This window comes from Bufo bufo, chromosome 8, assembly GCF_905171765.1.
Source record: "Bufo bufo chromosome 8, aBufBuf1.1, whole genome shotgun sequence".
Taxonomy (NCBI): Eukaryota; Metazoa; Chordata; class Amphibia; order Anura; family Bufonidae; genus Bufo; species Bufo bufo.
In genome coordinates this window covers 199,643,180-199,668,907 of record NC_053396.1, presented here as the reverse complement: position 1 = coordinate 199,668,907, position 25,728 = coordinate 199,643,180, and the positions used below count along the sequence as shown (strand labels likewise).

Genomic DNA, 25,728 nt, shown 5'->3' with positions numbered 1-25,728 from the left:
CCAGTCTGAATATGGACCAACACTGATCAGGACTCAAGGAAAGATGAATAAAATTTTTTAATGGCAACTGAATTCATTGCCATCCAACTTTTCCAGAAAGAGACATAACAAAAACATCAGAACAAAACCCCCCCCTCCCCGCGGAATCCGCCACCGATATTTACTGTGATGCTTTATAACCGATTCAATCAGCCTGTAAAGCAGAGCGGCCACCGGTCTGCATCCACTCTGCTACATCCCGTCTCCCATTGGCCTGTCTCCTGGATGACACTAGGCTCTGCACACAGACACGCAGCCCCCTCCTGCTCATCGCTCCATTCATAAAGAAATATCAGTGCGCAGAGCCAGGGATAAATAAACACGCCTCGCCAGGACTCCACAGAAAGACAGGAGACCACAAGAGGACGAGGGACAGAAAGCGGCAGAGGGCGTCACGTGCATGCAGAGCAGTAAGGGACCTCTCGTAGAGAACTAGTGTAGTAACCTCTTTATTACTTCCAGCTTAGAATTAATTATCTTACTTTATGCAATTGCATCTTATAGTGCAAGCAAGCCCACCTGCTGCAGCACATAGCGTGCAACCGTGTCGCCTTGCGGACGCTCCCTGCCCACCTGCTGCATGCACCTATAGACTGTATATGCATGTAGGTGTGCGGTCAGTCATTGGGGGGCACTTTATAGCGATAGCCGTTCTTCCTGCTGTGTACTGATGTGACTGCTGCCCTGCATTAGCGTATCATCGAGGGGTCATCTTCATGTGTTAGTCTAAGGACAGGATGGTGATCGCCGGACTTCATGTCTTTTTGCTCCTGGTCGCTGTCACAGGTAAGGCGTGCTTTTTATATGTTTGTCTTGCTGGAGATTTTTTCTTTTCGAGCTATTATTACCTGTTCGTTATCTCCTGTTTTTTCCATCCAACCCCCCCCCCCCCCTTTCTCCTGACCTCACTAACCATTTCCTGTATATAGACGGCGATCCTGTTGCCAAGGTAACGCAATAAAACGTCATCCCAGGCAGCTAATAAGTTAAAGTCATTATATTCTGTTGTGTGCACGCCGAGTGACAGTATTCAGATGAAAGAAGTCATGTCGTATTAGCAAAGGGGGCGAAACTACGGTTGTGCGTCGGGGAGAAAGCACCATGGAAACTGGAGATGTCATCTGCAATCCAGGGGCTGATGAACTACACCTCCTAAACTGCAAGGGCGAGAGCTAAAACGCTTGGGGCGTAGCGCTTTAGCATGGAAAGGTATGCTAATATGTCGTGTGAAATACCGCCGCAAATGCTTATGTAAATTAACATGCGGGAGCCATGGAGGTGGAGACACTTTGTAGAAGAGTCACAGCCAAAAACATATTTAGATTGGCTGTATTGACATCCCTGAAGACAGGGTACGTCATCTCAAACCCTTTCTAAATTCTGTGCATGCGCCACTGTCTTCTAGTTTCGGTGTACGCGCGCCACATCTCTAGCGCTCCAGGCCTGCCGGCGCTCTTCCCCTGGCTGGGTGCGGCCACCAGAGTTGTGCTGATCTCTTTCCCACACTGACTGAGACCTGCTTCTTGACAACTCTGCCTCTCGACGCTCATAGGGCGTGCATGCTCTCTCTTTAGGTACCTTCTCTTTTGGGTAGTAGACTGGTGGTTCCTCTGCAGCAGAGTCCAAATACCTGTACAGTGGTTAAAAGGTGAAGACCACGGAAGGTGCTTAGATAACGCCCTTAGGTGTCAAATCCATTCAATGGACCACCAGATAGATCCACATCTGCTTTGTAACACCTAAAGATCTCCAGAGGGCAAACCTCCGTGGTCACGGGCCGCTTCTGGAATTCTGTTTGGGGACTGTGGATGGCTGCAGTGATGCACGTGACCATATAAAAGTCACACTCCGGGGACCTGAGCCTTGGTGCTGGAACGGAGTGGCGAGGAATAGGTAAGTAATTTGCATTTTAGGGCAGAAAACACAAACTTTTGCAACAGGGGATGTGAAATAAGATCTTCAAATTCAGCTAAGGAACCAAAAACGTCTATTCCTCAGTATTTACAGTGACTGGAACAGAAGTATTTGAACACCCTGCGATTTTGCAAGTTCTCCCACGTAGAAATCATGGAGGGGTCTGAAATTCACATTGTAGGTGCATTCCCACTCTGAGAAACAGAATAAAAAAATAAAAAAATAAAATCAGGAAATCACATTGTATGATTTTTAACCCTTAGGCTACCAGCGACGTACATGTACGGCGCTGGTGCAATGTGTAAACATGACGCCCGCTCTCATGTGCAGCGGCCGGCAGATCTCTGCTGTTTCATACAGCAGAGACCTGCGGCTAATTAAATGCTATACATACCGTGATCCAGTGAGATCACGGCACCTAAATGCGCAAAAACCTATACCCCGCGTGTCCAATCCGGGCATAGGTAGTTGCGCTAAATACTGTAAGCCTTACTGAGTAGACGAACAGTATTCAAACTGCAATTCTTATTTTGGCCACCAGATGGCAGGCCAGGATAAGAAATTAGCAAAAGTGAGAAAAATAGGCTAATAATAAATTCCCGATAAACAAAAAAAAAATAATAATAAGTTCATATATGAGGCACATAATTATCAAGAAAAAAAAAGTTTAAAAATATATAAAAAAAATATAGAAAAGTTTAAATCACCTCCCTTTCCGTATAATTAAAAAACAAATACCTAAATAACAATAAATATAAACATCATGGGTATCACCACATCCGAAAATGCCCATACTATTAAAATAGAAAAAAAAAAATCCAATACTGCAAATGGCATAATGGAAAAAATGGTCAAAATGGCTGATTTGCCATTTTTTCATTGCTTCTCTTAACCCAAAAAATGTAATAAAATGTGATCAAATACTCCAAAATGGTATCAATTAAAAGTACAGATTGTTTCACAAAAAATTAGCCCCTAAACAGCTCAGTAGACATAAGTATAAAAAGTTATGGTGGTCAGAATATGGTGATATATATTTTAAAAAAAATCTCAAAGTTTACATTTATTTTAACACTATTTAGACATAAAGAGCCTATACATATGGGGTATCATTGTAATCATACTGACCCATAGAATGAAGGGCATTGGTCAGTTTTGCGGTAAACAAAACGCTGTGGGAACAAAACCCATAAAACGATGGAGGGATTGCGGTTTTTTTCCAATTCCACCCTATTTGGAATTTTTTTACCGCTTCCCACAACATTTTATGCCAAAAAAATAAGCCCTCATACAGCTATGTGACCGGAAAAATAATAAAGTTATGGCTCACGGAAAATAAGGAACAAAAATGAAAACGCAAAAACGAAAAAACCTCCAGTAGCCAAAGGGTTAAAGAATGTATTTGCCTTGCACTGCTGAACATAAGTATTTGAATACCTGAAAAACAGCAAGAATTCTGGCTCTCAAAGACCTGTTACTGTGCCTTTAAAAAGTCCACCTTTACTCCACTCATTAATCTAACTTAGTAGCACCTGTCTGAGCTCTTTAAAGACACCTGTCCACCCCACAGTCAGTCAGACGCCAACTACTACCATGGGCAAGACCAAAGAGCTGTCAAAAGACACCAGAGACACAATTGTGGACCTCCACAGGGCTGGAAAAGGCTACGGGGCAATTGCCAAACAGCTTGGTGAAAATAGATCAACTGTTGGAGCAATTGTTAGAAAATGGAAGAGGCTAAAGACGACTGTCAGTCTCCCTCGGACTGGCGCTCCATGCAAGATCTCACCTCCTGGGGTATTACTGATGATAAGAAAGGTGAGGAATCAGCCCAGAACTACAAGGGAGGAGCTGGTCAATGACATGAAGAGAGCTGGGACCACAGTTTCAAAGGTCACTGTCGGTAGAACACTACGGCATCGTGGTTTCAAATCATGTATTGCACGGAAGGTTCCCCTGCTCAAGTCATCACATGTCCAGGCCCGTCTGAAGTTTGCCAATGACCATCTGGATGATCCAGAGGAGCCATGGGAGGAAGTCATGTGGAAAGTCATGTGGAAGTAGAACTTTTTGGTCTAAACTTCACTCGTTGTGTTTGGAGGAAAAAGAAGGATGAGTTGCATCCCAAGAACACCATCCCTACTGTGAAGGCGAAGGGGACAGGACGACTGCACTGTATTAAGGAGAGGATGAATGGGGCCATTTATTGTGAGATTTTGAGCAACAACCTCCTTCCCTCAGTCAGAGCATTGAAGATGGGTCGTGGCTGGGTCTTCCAACATGACAACGACCCAAAGCACACAGCCTTGGCTCCATAAGAAGCATATCAAGGTTCTGGAGTGGCCTAGCCGGTGTCCAGACCTAAATCCAATAGAACATCTTTGGAGGGAGCTTAACTCTGTGTTGCTCAGTGACAGCCCCGAAACCTGACAGATCTAGAGGAGACCTGTGTGGAGGAGTGGGCCAAAATCCCTGTTGCAGTGTGTGCAAACCTGGTCAAGAACCACAGGAAACGTTTGACCTCTGTAATTGCAAACAAAGGCTTCTGTACCAAATATTAACACGGATTTTCTCAGGTGTTCAAATACTTATGTTCAGCAGTGCAAGACAAATAAATTCTTTAAAAATCATACAATGTGATTTCCTGATTTTTTTTTTAATTCTGTCTCTCGGAGTGGGAATGCACCCACAATGTGAATTTCAGCCCCCTCCATGATTTCTAAGTGGGAGAACTTGCAAAATCGCAGGGTGTTCAAATACTTCTGTTACTCACTGAGTCAACACGTCATGCGACTGAGCTATTGGCACAGATTTATGCCAGCTGATAGTCCAGACAATGTGCCAAAGAGGTCTATAAGTGCCAGGATTGCACTCAGGGAGGGTCCTGAACCTCAAGAAACAGAGCATCCTTCACATAAAACATGACCTTATGTTCTATCTAGCCATACTTAACCCCCTGAATGTATGAAATCTTCTGAAGAGCTGCCAACAGTTGGGTTACAATTGGAGAGACTTCTTCTCTGGCAACAGGGAACAGTCCAGGAAGGCCACTCAAACTAGAACACAACTTCAACCAGGAAATAAAATCTCAACCAAATCCCATGAATTCCATGGCATGCCAGAGATAGAGCCATCCAATGCTTTGGTGGCAACCAGAAAGAAAATGGATCTATCCCAGCAATTTTCTGGAGGAATCTGAAGGCTAGGAAACAGACATCTAATATTGATAGATGTGGACTTCTGAGGCATAAAACGCGTTTGGTGTGGATGTGTGAGAGGAGATAACTTTAATCAGTCAATTACCCAAGACTTTAGTCGGGATCTTGACATTCGTCGATAAAAGAGTAATGGCCCTATAAGATTCAGGTAACTGAGGAGCTCCTGGTTTGAGGAGATCCACAGTAATAGCACCATTCTTGAGATAGGAGCCTGTCCCAGAGTATGTCCTGCAGCCATCGGAAATTTAAAGGGGTTGTCTCACTTCAGCAAATGGCATTTATTATGTAGATGAAGTTAATACAATCCACTTACTAATGTATTGTGATTGTCCATGTTGCCTCCTGGTTGCTGGCTGTTTTTATTTTTATACCACATTATTATACACTGCTCTTTTCCAGGGGTTACGACCTCCCTGCAATCCAGCAGCGGTGGTCGTGCTTGCACACTATAGTAAAAAGCAGTGGTCTCTCTTGTGCCCGGGACCTTGGGAGCATGGATTGGCAAGGCAGGCTAATCAGCTCCCGCCAATTCGTATAGCAGTCGTGGCCATAACACCTCTGGCACCGTTGTGCGCTGTTTCTTTGTGCAAGTCATGTTTAATCATGGACAGATCTTCTCTCGTGCTTCCCCATCTAATAAAGAGAGGTGCATTGACTGACGGCCGTCCTCACGCGTCCTATCCACGGTGCAGTATCCCGCTGCTTTATTCTGGTCGTTACCTCCTCTCCTTCTTTGGTAGGGTGTTCTAATCCCTCTTGCAAGGCATGATGACTCTTCCATGACGTCTTATGATCTGAGGCAGGTTAGCAGAGCTGGGTTCGGGTGGCGGAACATGCGTCCTACACCAGGTTTGTTTAGGCCATGACCCCAGGGTTGGTAGCCATTTAGCTCAGATCCTGTAGGACATGGTCACAAAGAGTGATTCCATATTAGCTGAATTAGAGCCTGAGGTTCAGTCATCCAACTCTGGTCTCAAAGGCTCTGGCTCCTCCATGCTTTACATTACAGCTTTGCGTGTTCTGAGGAGCTGCTCAAAGCTCAGCAGGAGGTCAGGGAATGGAGAGCTGACATGATGTTTAGAAATGGCAAGAATTGAAATCACCTGTGAGAAAAGATTACTTAGATTGTTGCTGTAATATATCATGACATGGTGGCCCCTCTGAATTCCCTACCTTTGTATTGTATATACATCTGATCGGAGGTGCTCACCACATCAGAACGTGTCTCCTTGCAGTGCACGGTCGCTGTCTTTCAAGCTTGGACTGTGTGATGAAGAAGAGAGAAATGTGTCCTCCAGGCAGCCGGGAATGTGGCCCCTGCATAAGCAACTATGAGGAATCCAATTTTGGAATGTGCAAATTAAAAGGTATGAGCCGTTGACGTATTCTTGTCCATAGGGGGCAGTGCTATAGCAGCTTTATTCTGGCAGCACAATAGTAATTTTATTTGGGTCCATAGGGGGCAGTATGACAAGAAATAAACATATACATCCCAGTCCAGAAACACCTTATACACCAGGTCCAGACCCTAAACTACCCTTTTCCAGAGCTCAGACCAGACATTCAGCTACTTACCTCTCTGCCGTTCCTGTACTGCCTTCCGTTCCCAGGCACTGATAGGACAATGTATAGATATAATGCCAGGACCCGCTCCTATGGAGTCAGAAAACAGGAGTGTTAATATCAATTAAAGGGGTATTCCAGGATTGTATATGCCCTACACCCCTACCGATCATTTGTTCTGCAGTAGCTCTGGCGCCAGGATTCGGCATCGGAACTACACAGCTCCATCCGCTGTTCAGTAGACTGGGCCAGTCACCTTAGTATTGAAGTGCACGGGAGCAGCGCTGCAGTATCCAGCACCATCCATTACACAATGAATGAAGTTGTGTAGTTCCAGCACCGACTTCTGGAGGTACTGCAAAAGAGCTGATCCGAGAGGGTGCATGGTGTCAGCATTGTGAGGGCCTATCCTGAGGATGGATCCTGGACAACCTTGTTAAAGTCTACAGGTGTAAATTGCAACAGAAGTGCTCAATATTTCTGCCTCTGCTTCTTTCAGTGAGCAGGAGATTGAAGATCCTGGAGCCCGATTCAGTGATAGATGTTATACAAGAATACAGTATCAGCAAAGGACACAGAGTGAACCCAACGGGGACAGGTCAGTATAAATCAGGGGTGCCCGGATTTTTTTTTCGGTCTGGGGGCCGCATTGTCAACATTTCTCTATTTCAAGGGGCCACATATAAAAATGTTGATCGGTGCTCATTTGCATCGGCCTATTACACAAGCCAAGTGACTGGGGAGGAATGATCGCCACCAGCCCTTCCTTCCTCATTCAGTTCTATCGGTAGCACATTCCTGATTACACAGGGAGCAGGGGTGCACCAGCGACTCAGACAGCACCAGGTAGGGGCAAGAGGGGGGCAGCCGAAGGGCTATGGGCAATGAGCGCTTTCATAGTGGCAAAGAAATTGGCATTGGGGCGGGGGGCGCCATTTCAGTTTTCACCTCAGGCAGCAGAAATGCGAGGTGCACCGCTGACTGGGAGACGTGCTGACAATAATCGTACATCTTTCATCCTGATAAAATATGCGAATCAGCCGACAAACGAGCGACTCCTTGTTTATCAGCTGATCAGCGGCGCAGGCCAGATATCAGGAATAAGCTCTCCCATGAAGACTTGTTCCCAGTAATTGTCCTGAATATTGTGCAGTATATTAGGGGCTTAAAAAAAATCATTTTTACTGGGAAATCCCTTTAACACGTTCCTGCAGCATGGCCCCTGAAACCAAAGAGTTATACTTACCTGCTGCTCGCCGCTCCGGTCCTCCGCACTCCGCCCCCGTGGGGTCCATCTTTCAGTCCCTGTGCTGATTGGGCATAGTCACATGCGCCTCTCCAGCCAATGACTGGCTTCAGCGGTGATGTGGCCACAAGCAGCATGTCACTGCTGCATCCAATCATTGACTGGAGCGGTGGTGTATGACTATGCCCATGCGCTGCCAGGTGTAATCAGTGCAGTGCAGAGGACCGGAGCTGCGGGGAGCTGGTAAGTCTAACTCTTCTATTTCAGGGGCCATGCTGCAGGAACTTGTTAAAAAAAATATTAAAAATTTTACCGGAAAAATGGCGACATTTCTTTCCACCCTGCTTCCTATTAATAAAATCAGCGCTTTCCTACACTGCAGAGGACAGCGCTCAATGGTTATTACAGCCTCCTGCCCCTCCAGTTACAGGCGCCATGAAATAACCAGTAAGCACTTTCTCTTACTAGCAGGGAGAGCGCTTATTGGTTAACCCTTTAATGGCCAGGCTGTAAAAGGCCATAATGACTTTTTTTTTTGTGATTTAGCGCACGTGGTGGTTCAAACGGTTGTAACTTTATTTATTTCTTGGACTACCAAAATAGTTTTTGCAACAGTTTTTTACGTGACACATAGGCCGTATAATTTTCTATTTTTTTTGCCACATATTTTCTTTTTTTTACCTTTATTTGTATTTTTATTTGTTTTTATTTTGTTTTCATTTTATCAATCATTTTTAACTTATTTTTTTATATATATTTTTTTGTATTTTATTTATTTTTTAGTATTTTTTTTTCCACATAATATATCCCCCATGGGGGTCATAAAAAGACCGTTGGGGGACAGTGGACACTTTTTTTTTGTTTAATATGTATTTTATTTTTGTACATTTTTTTTATCATTTTCTTTTGCCACATATTTTCTATTTTTCTCCATATTTTATTTTTTTGTTTTCTTCTTTTTTTAACTTATTTTTTTTATATATATTTTTTTCCTCATACTTTTCCCAAGAGGTCACTGAAAGACATTTGTGAGACAATGAGTTTTTTTGCACTATTGCATCCAAAGGAGCCCCAATTACAGGGGAAACCAGCCTGCTGTGGTGGCTTTGTACAAGGCAGAGCTGATCAGGGTCTACTGACCCTGTAGCTCTGCGCTCCTCTGCCCCCAAGCCGAGTCCAAACTGCACAGGCTCACCTATCTGAGGAGAAGGCAGAAGCACTGATAAACCGCTTCTGCCTTCTCCTCGGGTCCCCCGCTGTCACTGGCAGCCGGGGACCCGTCCGGCTCCTGCTACAGTGCGGGAGAAGGACCTGTAAGGCTGTATCCTGTGGCACTCCTGGCAGACACACAGCTGATTGCACGATCAGCAGGACGGGGGGAGCAAACCTTGGCTCTGGGGGCCGCATGCGGCTTTATTGAAAAGGTAAAACTAAAACCTTTTACTCAGGACTTTGTTGAAGCCCATTTGGCAACGATCAGCCTCCAGTCTTCTTGGGGATGATGCCGCAAGGTTTGGTCACCTGGATTTTCTACCATTCTTCTCTGCAGATCCTCTTAAGCTCTATCAGGTTGGATGAGGACCGTCGGTGGACAGACATTTTCAGGTCTCTCCAGAGATGTTCCATTGGGTTCAAGTCAGGAATGGCTGGGCCACTGAAGAACATTCACAGAGTTGTCCCTAAACCTCTTGGCTGTGTGCTTAGGGAATGGTCTTGTTGGAGGTTTTCCTTAAGAATATCTCTGTACGTTGCTCCATTCAGCTTTCCCTCAACTCTGACCAGTCTCCCTGTCCTCCCAGTATGTGCTACACTGTAGGGATGGTATTGGGCAGGTGATGAGCACTGCCTGGTGTCCTCCATATACAACGTTTAATCTTGGTTTCATCAGACCAAAAAGTCTGAGTCCTTGAGGTGCTTTTTTGCTAACTTTTAGGTGTCTTTTACTGAGGAGAGACTTCTTTGTGCTCACTCTGCTATAAAGATCAGATAAAGACCGATTTTCACCTTGCGGAAAATTCTGGAACAAAATCCGCAGTGTGTGAAGGCACCCTAAAGCTGGAATCACACATGCAGTTTTTTAAATCAAAGCCTTAAGTGGATTCTGTTGGTCAAACCTTAGTAGCTTCTTCTTCTAGTTCTTTCATTCTCACTCACTTTCTTTTGCAGCGTCCACCACTACCATGACCACCACCACCGCTGCTGCTGCATCCCCACATCTTACTTCCGCAGGAGATAAACCCAAACTTCTCCAAAGTAGCTCTGATGTCCGCACCCCATCACTGCTTGCCTCAACGTTCCCACCACAGATGAAAGATAGGAAGCTGGGCAGGAGGAGGAAGAGCGAGATGAACCAGACCATGTCACTAAGTACTTAAACTCCTTACTCTCCATTTTCAAACTTTTAACTATGAAATGGATTCTGGTATCCGAGAGACCATAAAAAGAAGGCAGAAGCAGAGTTGTAGCTTGGCTTTCCTTCAATTAGGGCAAAATTTCACTTTACTGCACCCCTCGCCAGATGCCCCCCTAGCTATGTCCATGGGTGTTGGGTGCAAGTGCTCGAAAATAAAAGTGCCTGTCTAGTGACATATACCATTTATATACTGTATCTCCAAGAGCTCATAACACGGTTTCCTTCGCAAGGGAATATACACAACCTGAGTCACGGTGTGAATACCTTACTTTACTTATCCTGCACTGATCCTGAGTTACATCCTGTATTATACCCCAGAGCTGCACTCACTATTCTGCTGGTGTGGTCACTGTGTACATACATTACATTACTTATCCTGTACTGATCCTGAGTTACATCCTGTATTATACTTCAGAGCTGCACTCACTATTCTGTTGGTGGAGTCATTGTGTACATACATTACATTACTTATCCTGTACTGATCCTGAGTTACATCCTATATTATACTTCAGAGCTGCACTCACTATTCTGCTGGTGCACATACATTACTTATCCTGAGTTATATTCTGAATTATACTCCAGAGTTTACTTTTACACCTAGAGGCTCTGCTCTCTCTGCAACTGCCATGTCCTCTCCACTTTGCTTGACAGGGCCAGACAGAGTAAATGTGATCACTCCTGACACCCGGCCCTGTCAAAGTACAGAGGGTGGCAGCAGTTGCAGAGAGAGCAGAGCCTCTAGGTGTAACAGCAACGCCCCCGTTGCTCCTAGAGGCTCATTTGCATATATTAAAACTTCATTTTTATCAGCAATGCGGTCACATGTGAACATGGGACCAACACAGATGCCTTCAGCTGCCAAGTGCACATGTAACAGGTCAGCCAGTGTCATAGGTACAAAACTGCTGACAGATGCCCTTTAAAGGGGTAGTACCAAGTATTATAGTTAGGGGATATCTAACTGATCTTGAGGGCTGACCATTGGGTCCCCTATCAATCCCGTTCCTGATGAAGCAGCATGTTGACTATGCACATTGCCGCTCCATTAATTTTCTATAGCACTGCCGGATATCGCCGAGCGCTAGCTCTGGCGGTCCAACAGGGAATGAATGTAGCCGACGTGCAATACGGGATCCAGTCTATGGAGCGGTTTCTATATCAGAGTATCCATGTTTTATCTAATCTCATAAATAAATCCCTTTAATAGTTCACATTTTATCAAAATATCTGTTCTTATTTGCGCCTGTCCCTGGCAGCTCGGATAACATGGCTGTAATATAAAGCGTATTCCTCTCCTCACCATGTATATTGTGTTGTTTCAGCGCTGATAGTCATCTGCAGCCTGACCGCCATGTCTGGGATACTTGTGGTGGCAACGTGCTGGTACAGGTACGTAATACACAGGGGAAAGTCTAAACCATAAAGTAATGTAAGGTCATATGGGCGGGTTCGCATCACGATTTTCCCATCCGTTTAACGTATACAAAAAACGTATACGTTAAACGGATGCCTCAGACTGATGCCATACAGTGGCATCCGTTCACCATCGACAAAAAAAACAAAAACGTATACGTTTTTTTTACTAGACTGTGCAGGATACTGCTGCGTTTTTGTAACGTATTCGTCAAACAGAGGCATAAAACACGATGTGAACGCACCCTAACACGTGCAGGCGTTCATACATGGTGGGCAACACGGTCAGCACACTCTCCCTGGATGGCAGATTTGGAAAAAAAAATAAGGATCGGGCATGTTGGATTTCAACATGCCCAATCCTTAGTACACACAGTGGATCTGCCAGCGGATCACTCCCCTTCCCCAGTGAAAAACACATGCATCCCCCACCAAGCTGAGCATACACCAAGCTGTTATCGGTGACCAATACGGATTTTTACATTCGCCATTTAACCATTTGTGTAAATTTTGTTTATTCAGGTTACAAAAAGAAGTGCGTCTGGCACAGGAGATGGCGTATACAGCATACAAAGGCAGCAGGCAGCACCCAAGCCAAAGGGTAAGGCACAGTCCTCACCAAAATTTATAGTAAAGGCTCCTTTTATATGAGCCGATGATCCTGTGAGCGATCGTTTACAATCGCTGCACCAATAACCAGAATGGGGTTCTTGTTCCCCCTTCCCCATCTCCTATATGAATGGAGCAGTGGCCGAGCATGCAGTCCCATAAAGAATGAATGGAGGCGCAGCGTGCATGCTCGACCTGCCGCACCATCAGATCGGAGGAACTGGACTCCCGTTCTTGTGGGGGTCCCAGCAGTCGGTTACTTCTCTCCTAATCTGTGGATAGGGGTAACTTGAAAACTTGGCACAACCCCTTTAAAGAGGACCTGTCACCTCTCTGGACGTGTCTGTTTTAGCAACTACTTCCATTGCCCATGTAATAACAATTCTGGAACATCTATTCTGATGGTTCTATGTTGGTCCAATCCTGTTATTCCTGCTAGAAGTTATGAATTAATTGCTAGCAGTCTGCAATGAAGGTCCAGCTGGGAGTTACCAGTTAGGCTGCTTTCAGACGAGCGGATGTCACGTTGCAGACTTGCAGCGCAGCACCCGTCCTGACCTTCTAGCACTGCTAGGGTCATATAGCATTATATTGATTTATGATGCCATGTAACCCTTAGGCCCCTTTCACACGGGCGCCACGTTTTGGCTCCGGAGGCGTTCAGGGTGCAATGCGGCAAACCCGCGTGACCGTTGTTCAGTTTTTATCGCGCGGGTGACATGCGTTTTGCACGCGCGTGATAAAAAACTGAATGTGGTACCCAGACCCGAACTTCTTCACAGAAGAACTCACCTTAATCCACTTGTTCGCGCAGCCCGGCTTCTCTTCTGTCTTCTTCTTTGAGGAATAGGACCTTTGATGACGTCACTGCGCTCTTCACATGGTCCATCACCATGGTGATAGATCATGTGACGGACCATGTGATGACCGCAGTGACGTCACCACAGGTCCTTTTCCTGTGCACAGCAAAGATGAAGACAGAAGAGAAGCCGGGCTGCGCGATCAAGTGGATTAAGGTGAGTTAATTTATTATTTTTTAACCCCTCCAGCCCTAATTTACTATGCATTCTGTATTCAGAATACTATTATTTTCCCTTATAACCATGTTATAAGGGAAAATAATAAAATCTACAGAATACCTAACCCAAACCTGAACTTCTTTGAAGAAGTCTGGGTACCACATTCCGTTTTTTCTCACGCGCGTGCAAAATGCATTGCACTCGCGCGGAAAAGCGAAAGAACGCTACGCAATCACATGCAAAAACTCACCCCACTCACCGGCAAAATTGCATGATTTTCCGCGACACACCCGTATCCTACATTTCAAATATAATACTAGGGTTAAAGGGGTTGTGCAGTGCCACGATATTGAGAGGCAGTGGACTATAACCACTGGACGAGCAGTTGTAATTACACTGCACCGCCGATGCAAAGAAGAGAACGGGCAGGAAAAGTATGCATCGCTCGCACGACCACAGCTACCCCTTCAAACAGCTGATCGGTGGGGGTGCCACTAGTTAGACTCCTACCGATCTGATGACATATCTTGAGCATAGGTCACCAATATAGATTGTGCAGCATGATGAAATGAGATATTGCCATATATAACAAACAAAAAGATCAATCTTTCTTTTCCCTACAGTCGGCAGATCAGATGTCTCACTATATGCAACATTACAGCGCTCAGAAGAAGCACTTCCAGGCACGGGAGAGGTAATGAGCAGTGTGAATGATCCTCTGTCACTTGGCTGCTTCTACAAATCCTTCTATCCGACTATCTTCCATTACTCCCATCAGCTCTGAAAAGAAGCCTTGCCAGCAGCTGTCCACCGACTCTGAGGCGGATACTGAGGAATTTGCCATCTACGAGTGTCCTGGACTTGCCCCTGTGTGTAACTTCTTAAACTAAACCTTTAAAGAGCACCTGTCAACCTTATTAAACCAGACATACTGCATGGTAGGGCTGATCCTGCTGATTAAAACGGTACCCGTCTTGTACAAATTGGTTGCAGCGTTCCCGAGATAGAAGACTTTTTTTCAGTGCACCAAGAAGTGTGACCAGTACTGAAAAGAGGAGGTGCACTGAGGGTCTAGGCCCTGCCCCTCCAGTGCTGACCACACCCCCAGTGCGCTAAAGCCTTTATGTGCATGAAGAATGAAAGTCTTTTTTTTCTCAGGAATGCCACAACCGATTTTCACAAGACAGGTGTCATTTTTATCAGTGGGATCACCCCTACTAACTAGTGTGCCTGGTTTAACAGGGCTGATCCTGCTGACAAGCGCCCTTTAAATCAAACAGGAGCTAAACATGTGTTTTTTTTTTCTTTACAGACGGGAGAGATGGAAGTTCATAATCCTCTGTTTGACCCGTCACGGACCAAGCAGTGAAAGCATGATATATGGACGTCACGTGTCTCATAAGCGTCATTTATAAAGTGTGTGCATTAAAGTCTCAGTATCGTGGACATGTACTTATTTCCATGCCCTGCCCATCTGACTCAAGCTTCTCCTCAGTCACTGCACGACTTGGCTAAATATATTATCTCAATATAATCTCATAATATAATATGCAATCTTCTCCGATGACCTTATTCTGAGGAGGCGTGTAAGGAGCAGCTCTTGTTAGAAATATGGCCATTTTTACGGCCTGGGCTACACGCTAACTTTGGTCGTGTGATACGGCACGGCCGATGATCACAACTAAGCTTGAGCGAATCGGCCTTCGGATCATGGATCCAAAGTAGATTCGTTCAAATAGTTCGATTTTAATGTCGTATCTGTGGCTCCAAGGAGCAAATACATTTTCATGCTGTATGGAGACGCCATTAAAATCAAAGTATTTGAACTAATCGACTTCGGATCTATGATCCGAAGGTCGATTCACTCAAACTCAAGCTTAGTGGTAGGCAATTAAGAGTGCCGCATTTGTGTGAGGGGAGGCGGGGCGTTCACTATTTAAACCTGGCCCTCCTCCCCCCACTTGTCGGTTCGAACGATTTCGAATCGGCTTGTGGGTTGGTGCCAGAGAAGGGCATGCGTCACTGGAGGATCGGGGGATCGGCAGATCGGCTGCGTCGAGCTCGTCGCTACGGTGATTAGGTAGGCAGGGTGGCTTGCACACCCGTCTCGCTATGTATAACATGTGGGGCTGCCGAGCGTGCAGCCGGTCCCCAGCTGCGCTGGAGACTGCCCGCACTCCCGATCGCTTCCGGCACCCCGAGACAGGCACCCCGATCCGCTCCAGGCCCTGCGCTAAGTACCCCCGCTCCCACATGCAGCGTCCCCCAGGCAGGCACCCCTCACCTGTGGCTCAGCAGCGACGGGTCACGACGTCCGCTCGCATACCCTGAGCATCGGTCACGCCGGCCATCGGCTCCACGACGCAGCGTTATATATCACTCACTCCCGTATCAGAACGTTCCGCCGTAGAGGAAAACGCCGTCCGCTCACACAGGGGTCTATTCATTAGCTGCAATCAGTAAGCGGAGGTCCAGCTGCAGGATCAGGGGACGGAAGCCGAAACCTATAGGCGATTAATACGCCGCGACTTTCCCTGTACAAATAGTCGATAGCGGTGGGCACGGGATGCAATGTTCCACATGGCGGAGAGCAAATCCCTCACAGCCGATCCTGATGCACGGTCTCCTGGTAATTACAATTAGCGAGGCAGTGAAGGTGGACATGCTTATGTGACTTTCAGTCATGTCTAGGAATCCGCTGCAGAATAAACTCGTCTTCTTTACTGCGCCAAACTCAGGCAAGACAAGATAAGCAGATAATCAGACATGTGCACTGTATAACAAGTTATGATTTCAATGGTTAATTCTAACCTAGAAGGGAATCACTGGCTTGCTGCGCTCCAGCAGGTCCTGGCTTGAGAGAGGGCGGGGGATGGTCGACACCTACAGGCCCATACTGGTACTGCAGTCCAGGTGCAGGGCTCCTCTGCTCAGGCACAGTGGCTAGGTACTAAGGCAGGAGTATAAAAAAAAAATATATATTTAAATAAAATTTGGAATATGTTCAAGGATCAAATATAAAGAGGGCTTCAAGGAGGGGGGCTGGCCACGTCACTTTGCGCACGCAGCCGGGCCGCCCGTAAGCCCATACGGTCAGTCAGGGGGTTGGTTCGGGCGCAGTCACAATAATCCGGTGGTTAGCTAGGGAGCGGTGGCATGAGTGAAGTGTCGCCCAGCTGGCGGGCGCTCACTCACACGTCTGTTCTTGGTTATTCAGGTCCACAGGTGGTGGGCTAACTTACGATACTGTGGGGTTCGTGGCTGTCATGGCCGCCAGGTGAGTCAGGGGTGGTGCATGCGGGGGCCAACCCCCTCTTTTCTCATGCATAGGCTTGGGGGACGGGGGATGGTGGACTATTATGTCCAGGCCTCTGGCGCATCTCTTACAGGGTGGCGCCTACAGTCGTGGCCTTTGGTGGGGGGGAAAAGAAAAAAGAAAAAAAAAAAGGAAAAAATAATAATAATGGTATAGATAGGAATGTTGCTTTGCCAGGTCTGTCACGACTACAGACTCCTTATAAAGCCCTGCCACGACTGCAGGCATCAGTCTGTCACGACTACAGACCCGCTCTAAAGCCCTGCCACGACTGCAGGCAACAGTCTGTCACGACTACAGACCCGTTATAAAGCCCTGCCACGACTGCAGGCATCAGTCTGTCACGACTACAGACTCGTTATAAAGTCCTGCCACGACTGCAGGCATCAGTCTGTCACGACTACAGACCCGTTATAAAGCCCTGCCACGACTGCAGGCATCAGTCTGTCACGACTACAGACTCGTTATAAAGTCCTGCCACGACTGCAGGCATCAGTCTGTCACGACTACAGACCCCGCTCTAAAGCCCTGCCACGACTGCAGGCACAAATACGTTACGACTACAGACTCATTACTAAGACCGGCCACGACTGCAGGCATTAGTCTCATGTCAACAGACTCATGAGGTAATACTACCACGTCTACAGGCGATGGTCCGTTACCGCTACTCTCGATGTAGGGTCCCCTCACGACTACAGGGGCTAGTCGGTCACATCCACAGACTCGGTCGCACTCCCGTTAACTACAGGCACTGGGTGGGCATCTACGGGTAGTTGCGTCACGACTACGCACGTGGGTCAGCCACGGCCTGGGAGGTCAGCCTTCACGGTCACAGGTAGGTCCAGTTAGGCTTCAGTCTCCCAGCGGGTTCCAGTCACAATAACCAGCCCCTAGGTGAGGGGGGGCACTCCCGCACCGGCGCACAATGCCAGGGAGCTGTGCGGCTCCTCACGCGGCACACGGTTCAAACCAGCGGGGGCCGGGGACCACGGTAAAGGAAGGGCTCCCTCTGATTCGGTGCACATTGCCAGGGAGTGGCGCTGCTCCCCACGCGGTACGAGTGTCCAGCCGGCGGTGGGTCGGCCCTAGCTGAGGAGGGGGGCTCCCCCGCACTGGTGCATTCTGCCAGGGAGCAGCGTGAGCTCCCCACGCGGCTGGGGGGTAAGGCTCCTCATCTTCAATAAAGTCTGGCATGGGCCGCCTTGCCGTTAGGTAGGCAGGGATCAGGGGAAGGAGTACTAGGCTCGGTCAGGGGGAGCAGATCATAGGCGGTGGCTGGCTTCCTGCTGCCGGCCGTACATTAGGTTCCAAGGGGGTTATTTAGGCACAGGATGTTAGTTAGTCCGTGCAGGTGATCTGCGTTATACCATGCTCTTCATGCTCGTACTCAGAGCTGTGCCCATACGGGAGCTGCTTAAGTGGTTGATAGTGAAAAAAAAAAAAAAATACATTTTTGAGTCTCTCACGCATGGCTTCTCCGTTTTAGGTTTACACATATGACTCCGCCATCTGAGTCTCTCACGCATGGCTTCTCCGTGTTAGTTTTACACATATGACTCCGCCATCTGAGTCTCTCACGCATGGCTTCTCCGTGTTAGTTTTACACATACGGATCTGCCATTAGAGTCTCTCACGCATGGCTTCTCCGTTTTAGGTTACACATATGACTCCGCCATTAGAGTCTCTCACGCATGGCTTCTCAGTTTTAGGTTACACATATGACTCCGCCATTAGAGTCTCTCACGCATGGCTTCTCCATGTGAGTTTTACACATACGACTCCGCCATTAGTCTCTCACGCCTGGCTTCTCCGTTTTAGGTTGGCACATATGACTCCGCCATTAGAATCTCTCACGCATGGCTGCTCCGTTTTAGGTTTACACATATGACTCCGCCATTAGAGTCTCTCACGCATGGCTTCTCAATGTGAGTTTTACACATACGAGTCCGCCATTAGTCTCTCACGCCTGGCTTCTCCGTTTTAGGTTGGCACATGTGACTCAGTCATTAAAATCTCTCACGCATGGCTGCTCCGTTTTAGGTTTACACGTATGACTCCGCCATTAGAGTCTCTCACGCATGGCTTCTCCGTTTTAGGTTACACAAATGACTCCGCCATCTGAGTCTCTCACGCATGGCTTCTCCGTTTTAGTTTTACACATATGACTCCGCCATTAGAGTCCCTCACGCAGAGCTTCTCCGTTTTAGTTTTACACATATGACTCCGCCATTAGTCTCTCACGCAGAGCTTCTCCGTTTTAGTTTTACACATATGACTCCGCCATTAGTCTCTCAAGCATGGCTCCGCCATTAGTCTCTCACGCATGGCTTCTCCGCTTTAGGTTTACACACAGGACTCCGCCATTAGAGTCTCTCACGCATGGAGATAAAAAAAAAAAAAAAAAAAAAAGGGGACCTATCACTCACCTATTGGGCTTTGTCAGGGTTTTTGCCACTCTCAATTAAACTTGTCCTATAGCATTGTTAACTATACATGGCAGGTATTCAGCACCATTGGTACAGGCTACATCCGGACCTACCGTCACTCTTCTCCGCCCAACCGATCAAAGCGGCGTTGAAGGGTTTGCGCAAGATGTCTGTTGTGAAACGACATGGGCGTCAGCCATTTACCGGTAGCTTGTTCAGGCCGTGACAGGCAAACTGCAGGGTAAACCGTTCGGGCCGCAGGTTAGCGCTCTGGTAGAAACAGCCTTGTACCTGGCCTTCCATGGATTCCTCAGGTCAGGCGAGCTCATGGGCACCAATACGCTGGCTGGGTGCCTGCGGAAAGGTCAGCTCATCCGGCGCGGGTCCATCTATGTCCTCACCTTGGCCTCGTCCAAGACGTCACGGCCGGGGCAATCAGTGGCGGTCAGATACTTTCCCACGAACAGCAGATGGTGTCCGGGCAGGCCTTGGAGGCTTGGCTGCGTAGTATTTAGTCCAAGCGGCATGTTCTCCCGTACTCGAACTAGGCAATGCCCGGCTAACCACCGCGGCCTTTCTTACGTACATTCAGGTTAGTTGACAGGTTCAGGGGTCGGTCCTCGCTGGATCACAGGACATTCCTTCCGCATGGGCGCGGCAGCAACGGCGTCCATGCATTAGGTGCCAGTACATGTCATCAAACGGTTGGGTCGTCGCAGTTCCGCGTGTTCCATGAGTAATATCCCGGATCCTTATACGAAATATCATTGGCTTTCGAGTTTTGGTCTGTAGTTTCTGTTATAAAGTTTTCTAACTCCTATGCATGGTTCTTTTGGCCCCTTTAGGCTACCCTTCAATAAGCAGTTCCGGCATAACTCTGCTGCTTCTAGGTTGGGGGGGGTGGAGTATAGGCTTAGGTAGGGTACCCTCTCAGCATGAGCCGATCCGAGCACAAGTGGTAGGCAATTAAGAGTGCCGCATTTGTGTGAGGGGAGGCGGGGCGTTCACTATTTAAACCTGGCCCTCCTCCCCCCACTTGTCGGTTCGAACGATTTCAACCCACCCAGGAGCCCTCCCTTCTTTCAGGTCTCATCATTGGGGTAGCCCCCTTTAGGCTACCCTTCGATAAGCAGTTCCGGCATAACTCTGCTGCTTCTAGGTTGGGGGGGTGGAGTATAGGCTTAGGTAGGGTACCCTCTCAGCATGAGCCGATCCGAGCACAAATCACAACTAATGTAAGTTAAGACGACCGAGGAATCCCGTAGGCATTTTCATTTGTTGTGATGCAGGAAGGAGACACAGCTTTTTGGCCAAAGTTGCTCTTCCCGAAATGTTACTTCCATCAGGCCTGAGGATAAGGCCTCATGCACACGACCGTAGAAGGTCCGTGCTCGTATTGCGGCCATGTGTGTTCGCGCATCGTATCATGGATGTGGACCCATTCACTTGAATGGGTTCACAATCCAGAATGAAACGGAGGTACGGATCGGAAGCACTACGGAGTACTTCTGTGGGTTTTCTGTCCGTGCCTCCGCACCTCAAAAAAAAGTAGTGCATACACTAATTTTCTGCAGTGCGGACTGTTGGCTGCGGATTGTGGACCACAATCAAGTGAATGAGTCTGCGTCCGCAGGGCACACAGTTGATGTCTGTGCATTGTGGACTGCTATTTGTAGTCCGCAGCACAGGCATGGCTGGCACATGGTCGTGTGCATGAAGCCTAAGGCTATGTCTACACGACGACAATAAGTCGCACAACTACACTACACTGCAACATTTGTCGCATCAATGCCGTGCGACAATTTTTATAATGGTAGTCTATGGTGTCGCAAAAAATCCATTTGACACCAAAGACTATCATTATAAAAATTGTTGCGCGACATTGGTGCGACAAATGTCGTCGTGTAGACCTAGCCTTAATGCGTTCACAGATCAGTGGTTTTCCACTGATTGTGGGTCAGTGAAAAATATCACAGAGACGCGCACCACTTTGGTCCATGATGCAGACCAAACACTCCCACTGAAGTCTTCAGCTGCGTGAAAAACCACTGATACAACATGGATGGCATCTGTGTCCTGTCAGTGTTTTTTTACGGACCATTAGAAGGAGATGCTCTGGAAATCAGCTCAACCGAGCAGCATCCGTGGAATACAGATGACACAAGGACCAAAACGTGGATGGATTTTCTGTGGATGCCAAATGTGAACAAAGCCTAAAGACAATGCTACCCGGTACAGATTGCACTTTGGGTAAGGGTCCATTCACATGTCCGCAAGTGTTTTGCGGACTGCACATGGCCAGCTCTATAATAGCCTTTTCTTGTCTGTGGCTGCGGACAATAGGACATGTTCTATTTTTTTGCGGGGCCGCGGAACGGAAGTGCTGTCCGCATCTTTTGCGGCCCCATTGAAAATGAATGGGTCCGCACCCGTTGCGCAAAATTGCGGAACGGATACGGACGAGTGAATGGACACCTAATAGAAGGGGCACTCCATCATTCTGGATCGCCATCAGCTAGTCTGATGAGAAGTATCCATCTTAAACTGTCTCTCACTGGATGATCCAGCAGGTTCATGCATTTCACAGACGTCAATGAGCACCATGGTGTAATACTTCCTGTGTCCTGCGGAGGTGCTGCAGGAAAACGGTACGAGACGAGCTGCATGCAGAAAAAACACGGGACATGAACCAGGCAAGTCTTAGTAAATAGTGCTTTGCGTTTATTGCAATTTATAGGAAGGGAATCCCTTACCCAACATAAGGGACATATATTAATTTGAGCGGGAATTACAATCAACCCCATGGAACCAGACACAGAGAGGGCGCGCGAACTGCTCAAAGTGGACAATCTCTGCACCGCACCAGATACTTTCGTCTTTGGCTGCACTGGTGAGATCGCAATGCCGGAGGAGACGAGCTGCATCGGGGTTCTGACCGTCAAATCCATTATATCAAAGTGCATGTCATACAAAAGCAGTCACCCATGGAGGTGGACTGCACCCTGCTACCCAATATATACAGAGCTCCTCATACTGTAGTCAAGCAGAACCCTCAGCCTGGTCCTACTGAGGAGGGTAGAGAGGAACCCCCAGAGCGGGTACTACAGTATAAAACACTTACTGCAATAATTCTGTACAAATGGGACCAGGTTATTAAACAGCCATAGAAGGATACATAACTGACCTGGAAGGGCTCATGCACACGGGCGCTAAGTGCCCGTATATTGCCGACCGGCTGACTAGAGTCTGCAATATACGGGCACTGGCAGTGTGCACTCCGTGGTGCAGATGCCACCCATAACCGAAGATAGGTGAAGTCCTATCTTTTTGCGGTGCAGAGGCACGGATCAGAAGCCCACGGAAGCGCTACAAAACGCTGCCGTGGGATTTCAGTCCGTGTCTTTGCACTGCAAAAAAATAAAAATAGAACATGTTCTATTATTTTATGGTGTTGACCGTATATTGCGGACCCATTCAAATCTATGGGTCCGCATCCGCAAACGGCGTGCACCAGGCTGCTGCCTGTGCATTGCCGGACCGCTATTTGCAGTCCGCAGTACGGGCACGGGGCACACACGTGTGCATGAGCCCTAAGAGACCCTCCAGGAAGTTAAATGGGTGTTCCAGGACTTAACAAGGACCTTATCCCTCAGGATAGCAGTAAAGGAGTATAAACAGAGTAATATTATTACTAACAGCGAGTGCCGATCCTCCTTTACGGCTATCTTCACGGGACGCCAGCCCTAGGATATGTGCACCGCCACTCTAAACTTACCGTTGTGCCGATCGATAGGTGGTACACTATCCTCAGGATAGGTCATCAGTATCTAACCAGAGGGAGTCCAACCCCTGCCACCCTAACCTTGAGAGGGGGCACGGTGGTGAGGTGAGCACTTCTTCCTAGACCTATGATGTCACGTTCATAGGTCACATGGCTTCTCTGTACCACCGTCCTGTACAAGGGAATGGGACTGAACTGCAGTACCAAGCACACTATACAATGGTCGGCGCTGTGACCGGCTGCAGAGCTTGTCTGAAGGCCATCCTTCATATAAGATAGGGCCGGGGGCTATCCATAGTACTCAGTATATTGGGCAGACTAGATGGGCCAAATGGTTCTTATCTGCCGACACATTCTATGTTTCTATGCTGCTGCCCCTTTAAACAGTTAATACTGAGGATATCAGATCTATAAGGCTCAGTTCAGACCTGAGCGTTTTACAGCGCGTTCCTACGCGCTGTAAAACGCTCAACAAGGAGAAACCAATGCTTCCCTATGGGAATGGTTCTCACCTGGGCGTTTTACAGCGCGTACGATCGCGCTGTAAAACGCCCGACGCTCAAACAAGTACAGGAGCGTTTTTTTGGGCGCTTGTCGCGCGTTCCCGTACATAGACTTTCGGGAATGCGCGACACTGTGTGTACACTTGTCTCTGTATGCGCGATTGTAAACGCCCGTACAATCGCGCATACAGAGCGCTCCTTTCAGAACGCTCAGGTCTGAACTGAGCCTTAAAGGGGTTGGCCCATCTTACACATCGTTATACCACCAATGTCAGATAGGTGCGTGGCAAACTCCCCCATTCTTGCACAACCCCTTTAAGTCCTGGAAAACCCCTTTAACCAATAATCTAATCTACTCTTATAACTTAAAATCGCAAATTGGTTATTTCTGACCGGTCTTCTGATCAGGTTCTACTTAGTAGATCAAAAGCTCAGGTTTTCCTAGTCAGGCTCTACGTACCCAGCTACTATGGTGATGTCATGTTGAGAACACATGACGGCTGCAGCCAATCATGTGTCGTTAGGATGACATCACCACTGCGTCGGGTAAACAGAGACTAGCCAGGGGAACTGAAACTGGAAAACTCCTCTATGGATCCCCTTGCACTGGGTTGGCCCATCTCATACAATGTCAGATGGTGCAGGTCCCACCTATCTCTAGAACAGGACCCACAAAGGAACTAGGGTGCACAGCTCCGGCGCGCCCACCCTCCATAAATTTCTATGGGAGTGCAGAAAATAGCGGAACTCCTATAGAAGCGAGTGGAGAGCATGCTGCACATGAGTGGTGCGCAGTCTAGAGATGGGTGCAGTCCCAGAGCAGAGACCCGCACCTACCTGACATTGGTGTGAGATGGACATACCCCTTTAATAGACCTGCGTGTAGTGAGCTCCCCCTAGTGGCGGCTGCAGGCAGGCAAAATCTGAACACTCAACTCTATGGCTGTGAAAATAAAAGCTGGGAATTTGGATTTCTGACCCCTATAAGGGATATATTATGGCAGTAATCATTATTATGGCAGTAACCTATTTACAAAATAAAAAAAAAAGGTTCACTGTAAGTAATTTGCTAATACTTTTGCTATAGTCATCCTTCATCCTTGTGTGCTATAGGTTAAATAGCTGAGCAGTTTCCTGATCAAACCTCCCCTTCACGATGCCCAAGTGATCGAGGAAATAAAACCTGTGATTGACTGTTATAAAGGGTTGTCCCAAGAGTGAAAATGATCACCCACCGACTCGGACACTCAATTCAAAGTCTATGGGACTGAAAGACATGGGTATGCTCGTAATCAGTATTGACCGGACACATCTCCTATGGATAAGATAGGTGATAAGATTTAACCTTGAGTCCACCACTGTACAGCCTGTATTACACTGCCGGATTTTTTGGCGCATGAATGCTCGTTAGCGATCATCTGGCAGTGTAATACTGCCGCAGATTGCCCGATGAGAAGCAAATGCTCGATCGGGCAATCCAAATCTTTTGACATGTTAAGAAAATTGTTTGCAAGTGGTAATGGTGTCTAATCACGATCTGCTGCCGACAAACCACTGTACAGCATGAGGACGAGCTATAGTATAGCAATCGCTCCTCCCCATACTGTGGAGGAGATCGCTGCACGTAATAGAAGTCTCCTCGGCGATTGCCGAGAGGGAACGCTTTCCTCCCGACAATCGTCTACCACATCAGGCTGTGTAATACAGACTTAAAGGGTTTTTTCCATCACAGACAATGGGAGCATATCGCTAGGCTATGCCCCCATTCTCGGATAGGTGCAGGTCCCAGCGCTGGGACCTGAACCTACACCAAGAACAGAGCAGGGAAAGTGGTGGAGAGTGCACTGTGCATACACAGCCGCCCTTTATTTATTTCTATGGGGCCGCTGAAAAAAGCCAAGCTCCGTCGGCCCCATGGAAATGAATGGGAGCAGTGGTAGCGCAAGCGTGGTGCGCTACCATTCACTTGTATGGGGAGGGCGCTTGGCAGTGGACGGACCCCAGGAAACCCAGGGTTCTCTGGCCACCACTCTCCCCGCTCCGTTCTCGGCATAGGTGCAGGCCCCAGAGGTGGGACCTGCACCTATCAGACAATGGGGGCTTATCCTAGCGATATGCCCACATTGTCTCAGATGGGGATGCCCCTTTAAGAAGGTCTGGACTAATTCGATAAGACAGTCTGTCCATTCACCCACAAATACCACAGATACCTTATCTCTGATCTCTTTCTCGGATCCTACAGACCCCGACTCCCATATTCTATATAAT

General features: G+C 47.6%; 1 protein-coding gene across 1 annotated transcript; it reads left to right on the top strand.

Annotated features, from left to right (window-relative positions):
• The first annotated feature begins 6,004 nt into the window (after window positions 1-6,004).
• On the top strand, window positions 6,005-14,878 carry LOC120978173 (neural proliferation differentiation and control protein 1-like). Its single transcript, XM_040406395.1, has 9 exons — window positions 6,005-6,020; window positions 6,407-6,538; window positions 7,234-7,332; window positions 10,147-10,347; window positions 11,716-11,782; window positions 12,329-12,407; window positions 14,058-14,128; window positions 14,213-14,303; window positions 14,747-14,878. Exons 1-9 carry the CDS (start codon window positions 6,005-6,007, stop codon window positions 14,801-14,803), a joined length of 813 nt encoding a protein of 270 aa, XP_040262329.1. The 3' UTR covers window positions 14,804-14,878.
• Window positions 14,879-25,728: the final 10,850 nt, after the last annotated feature.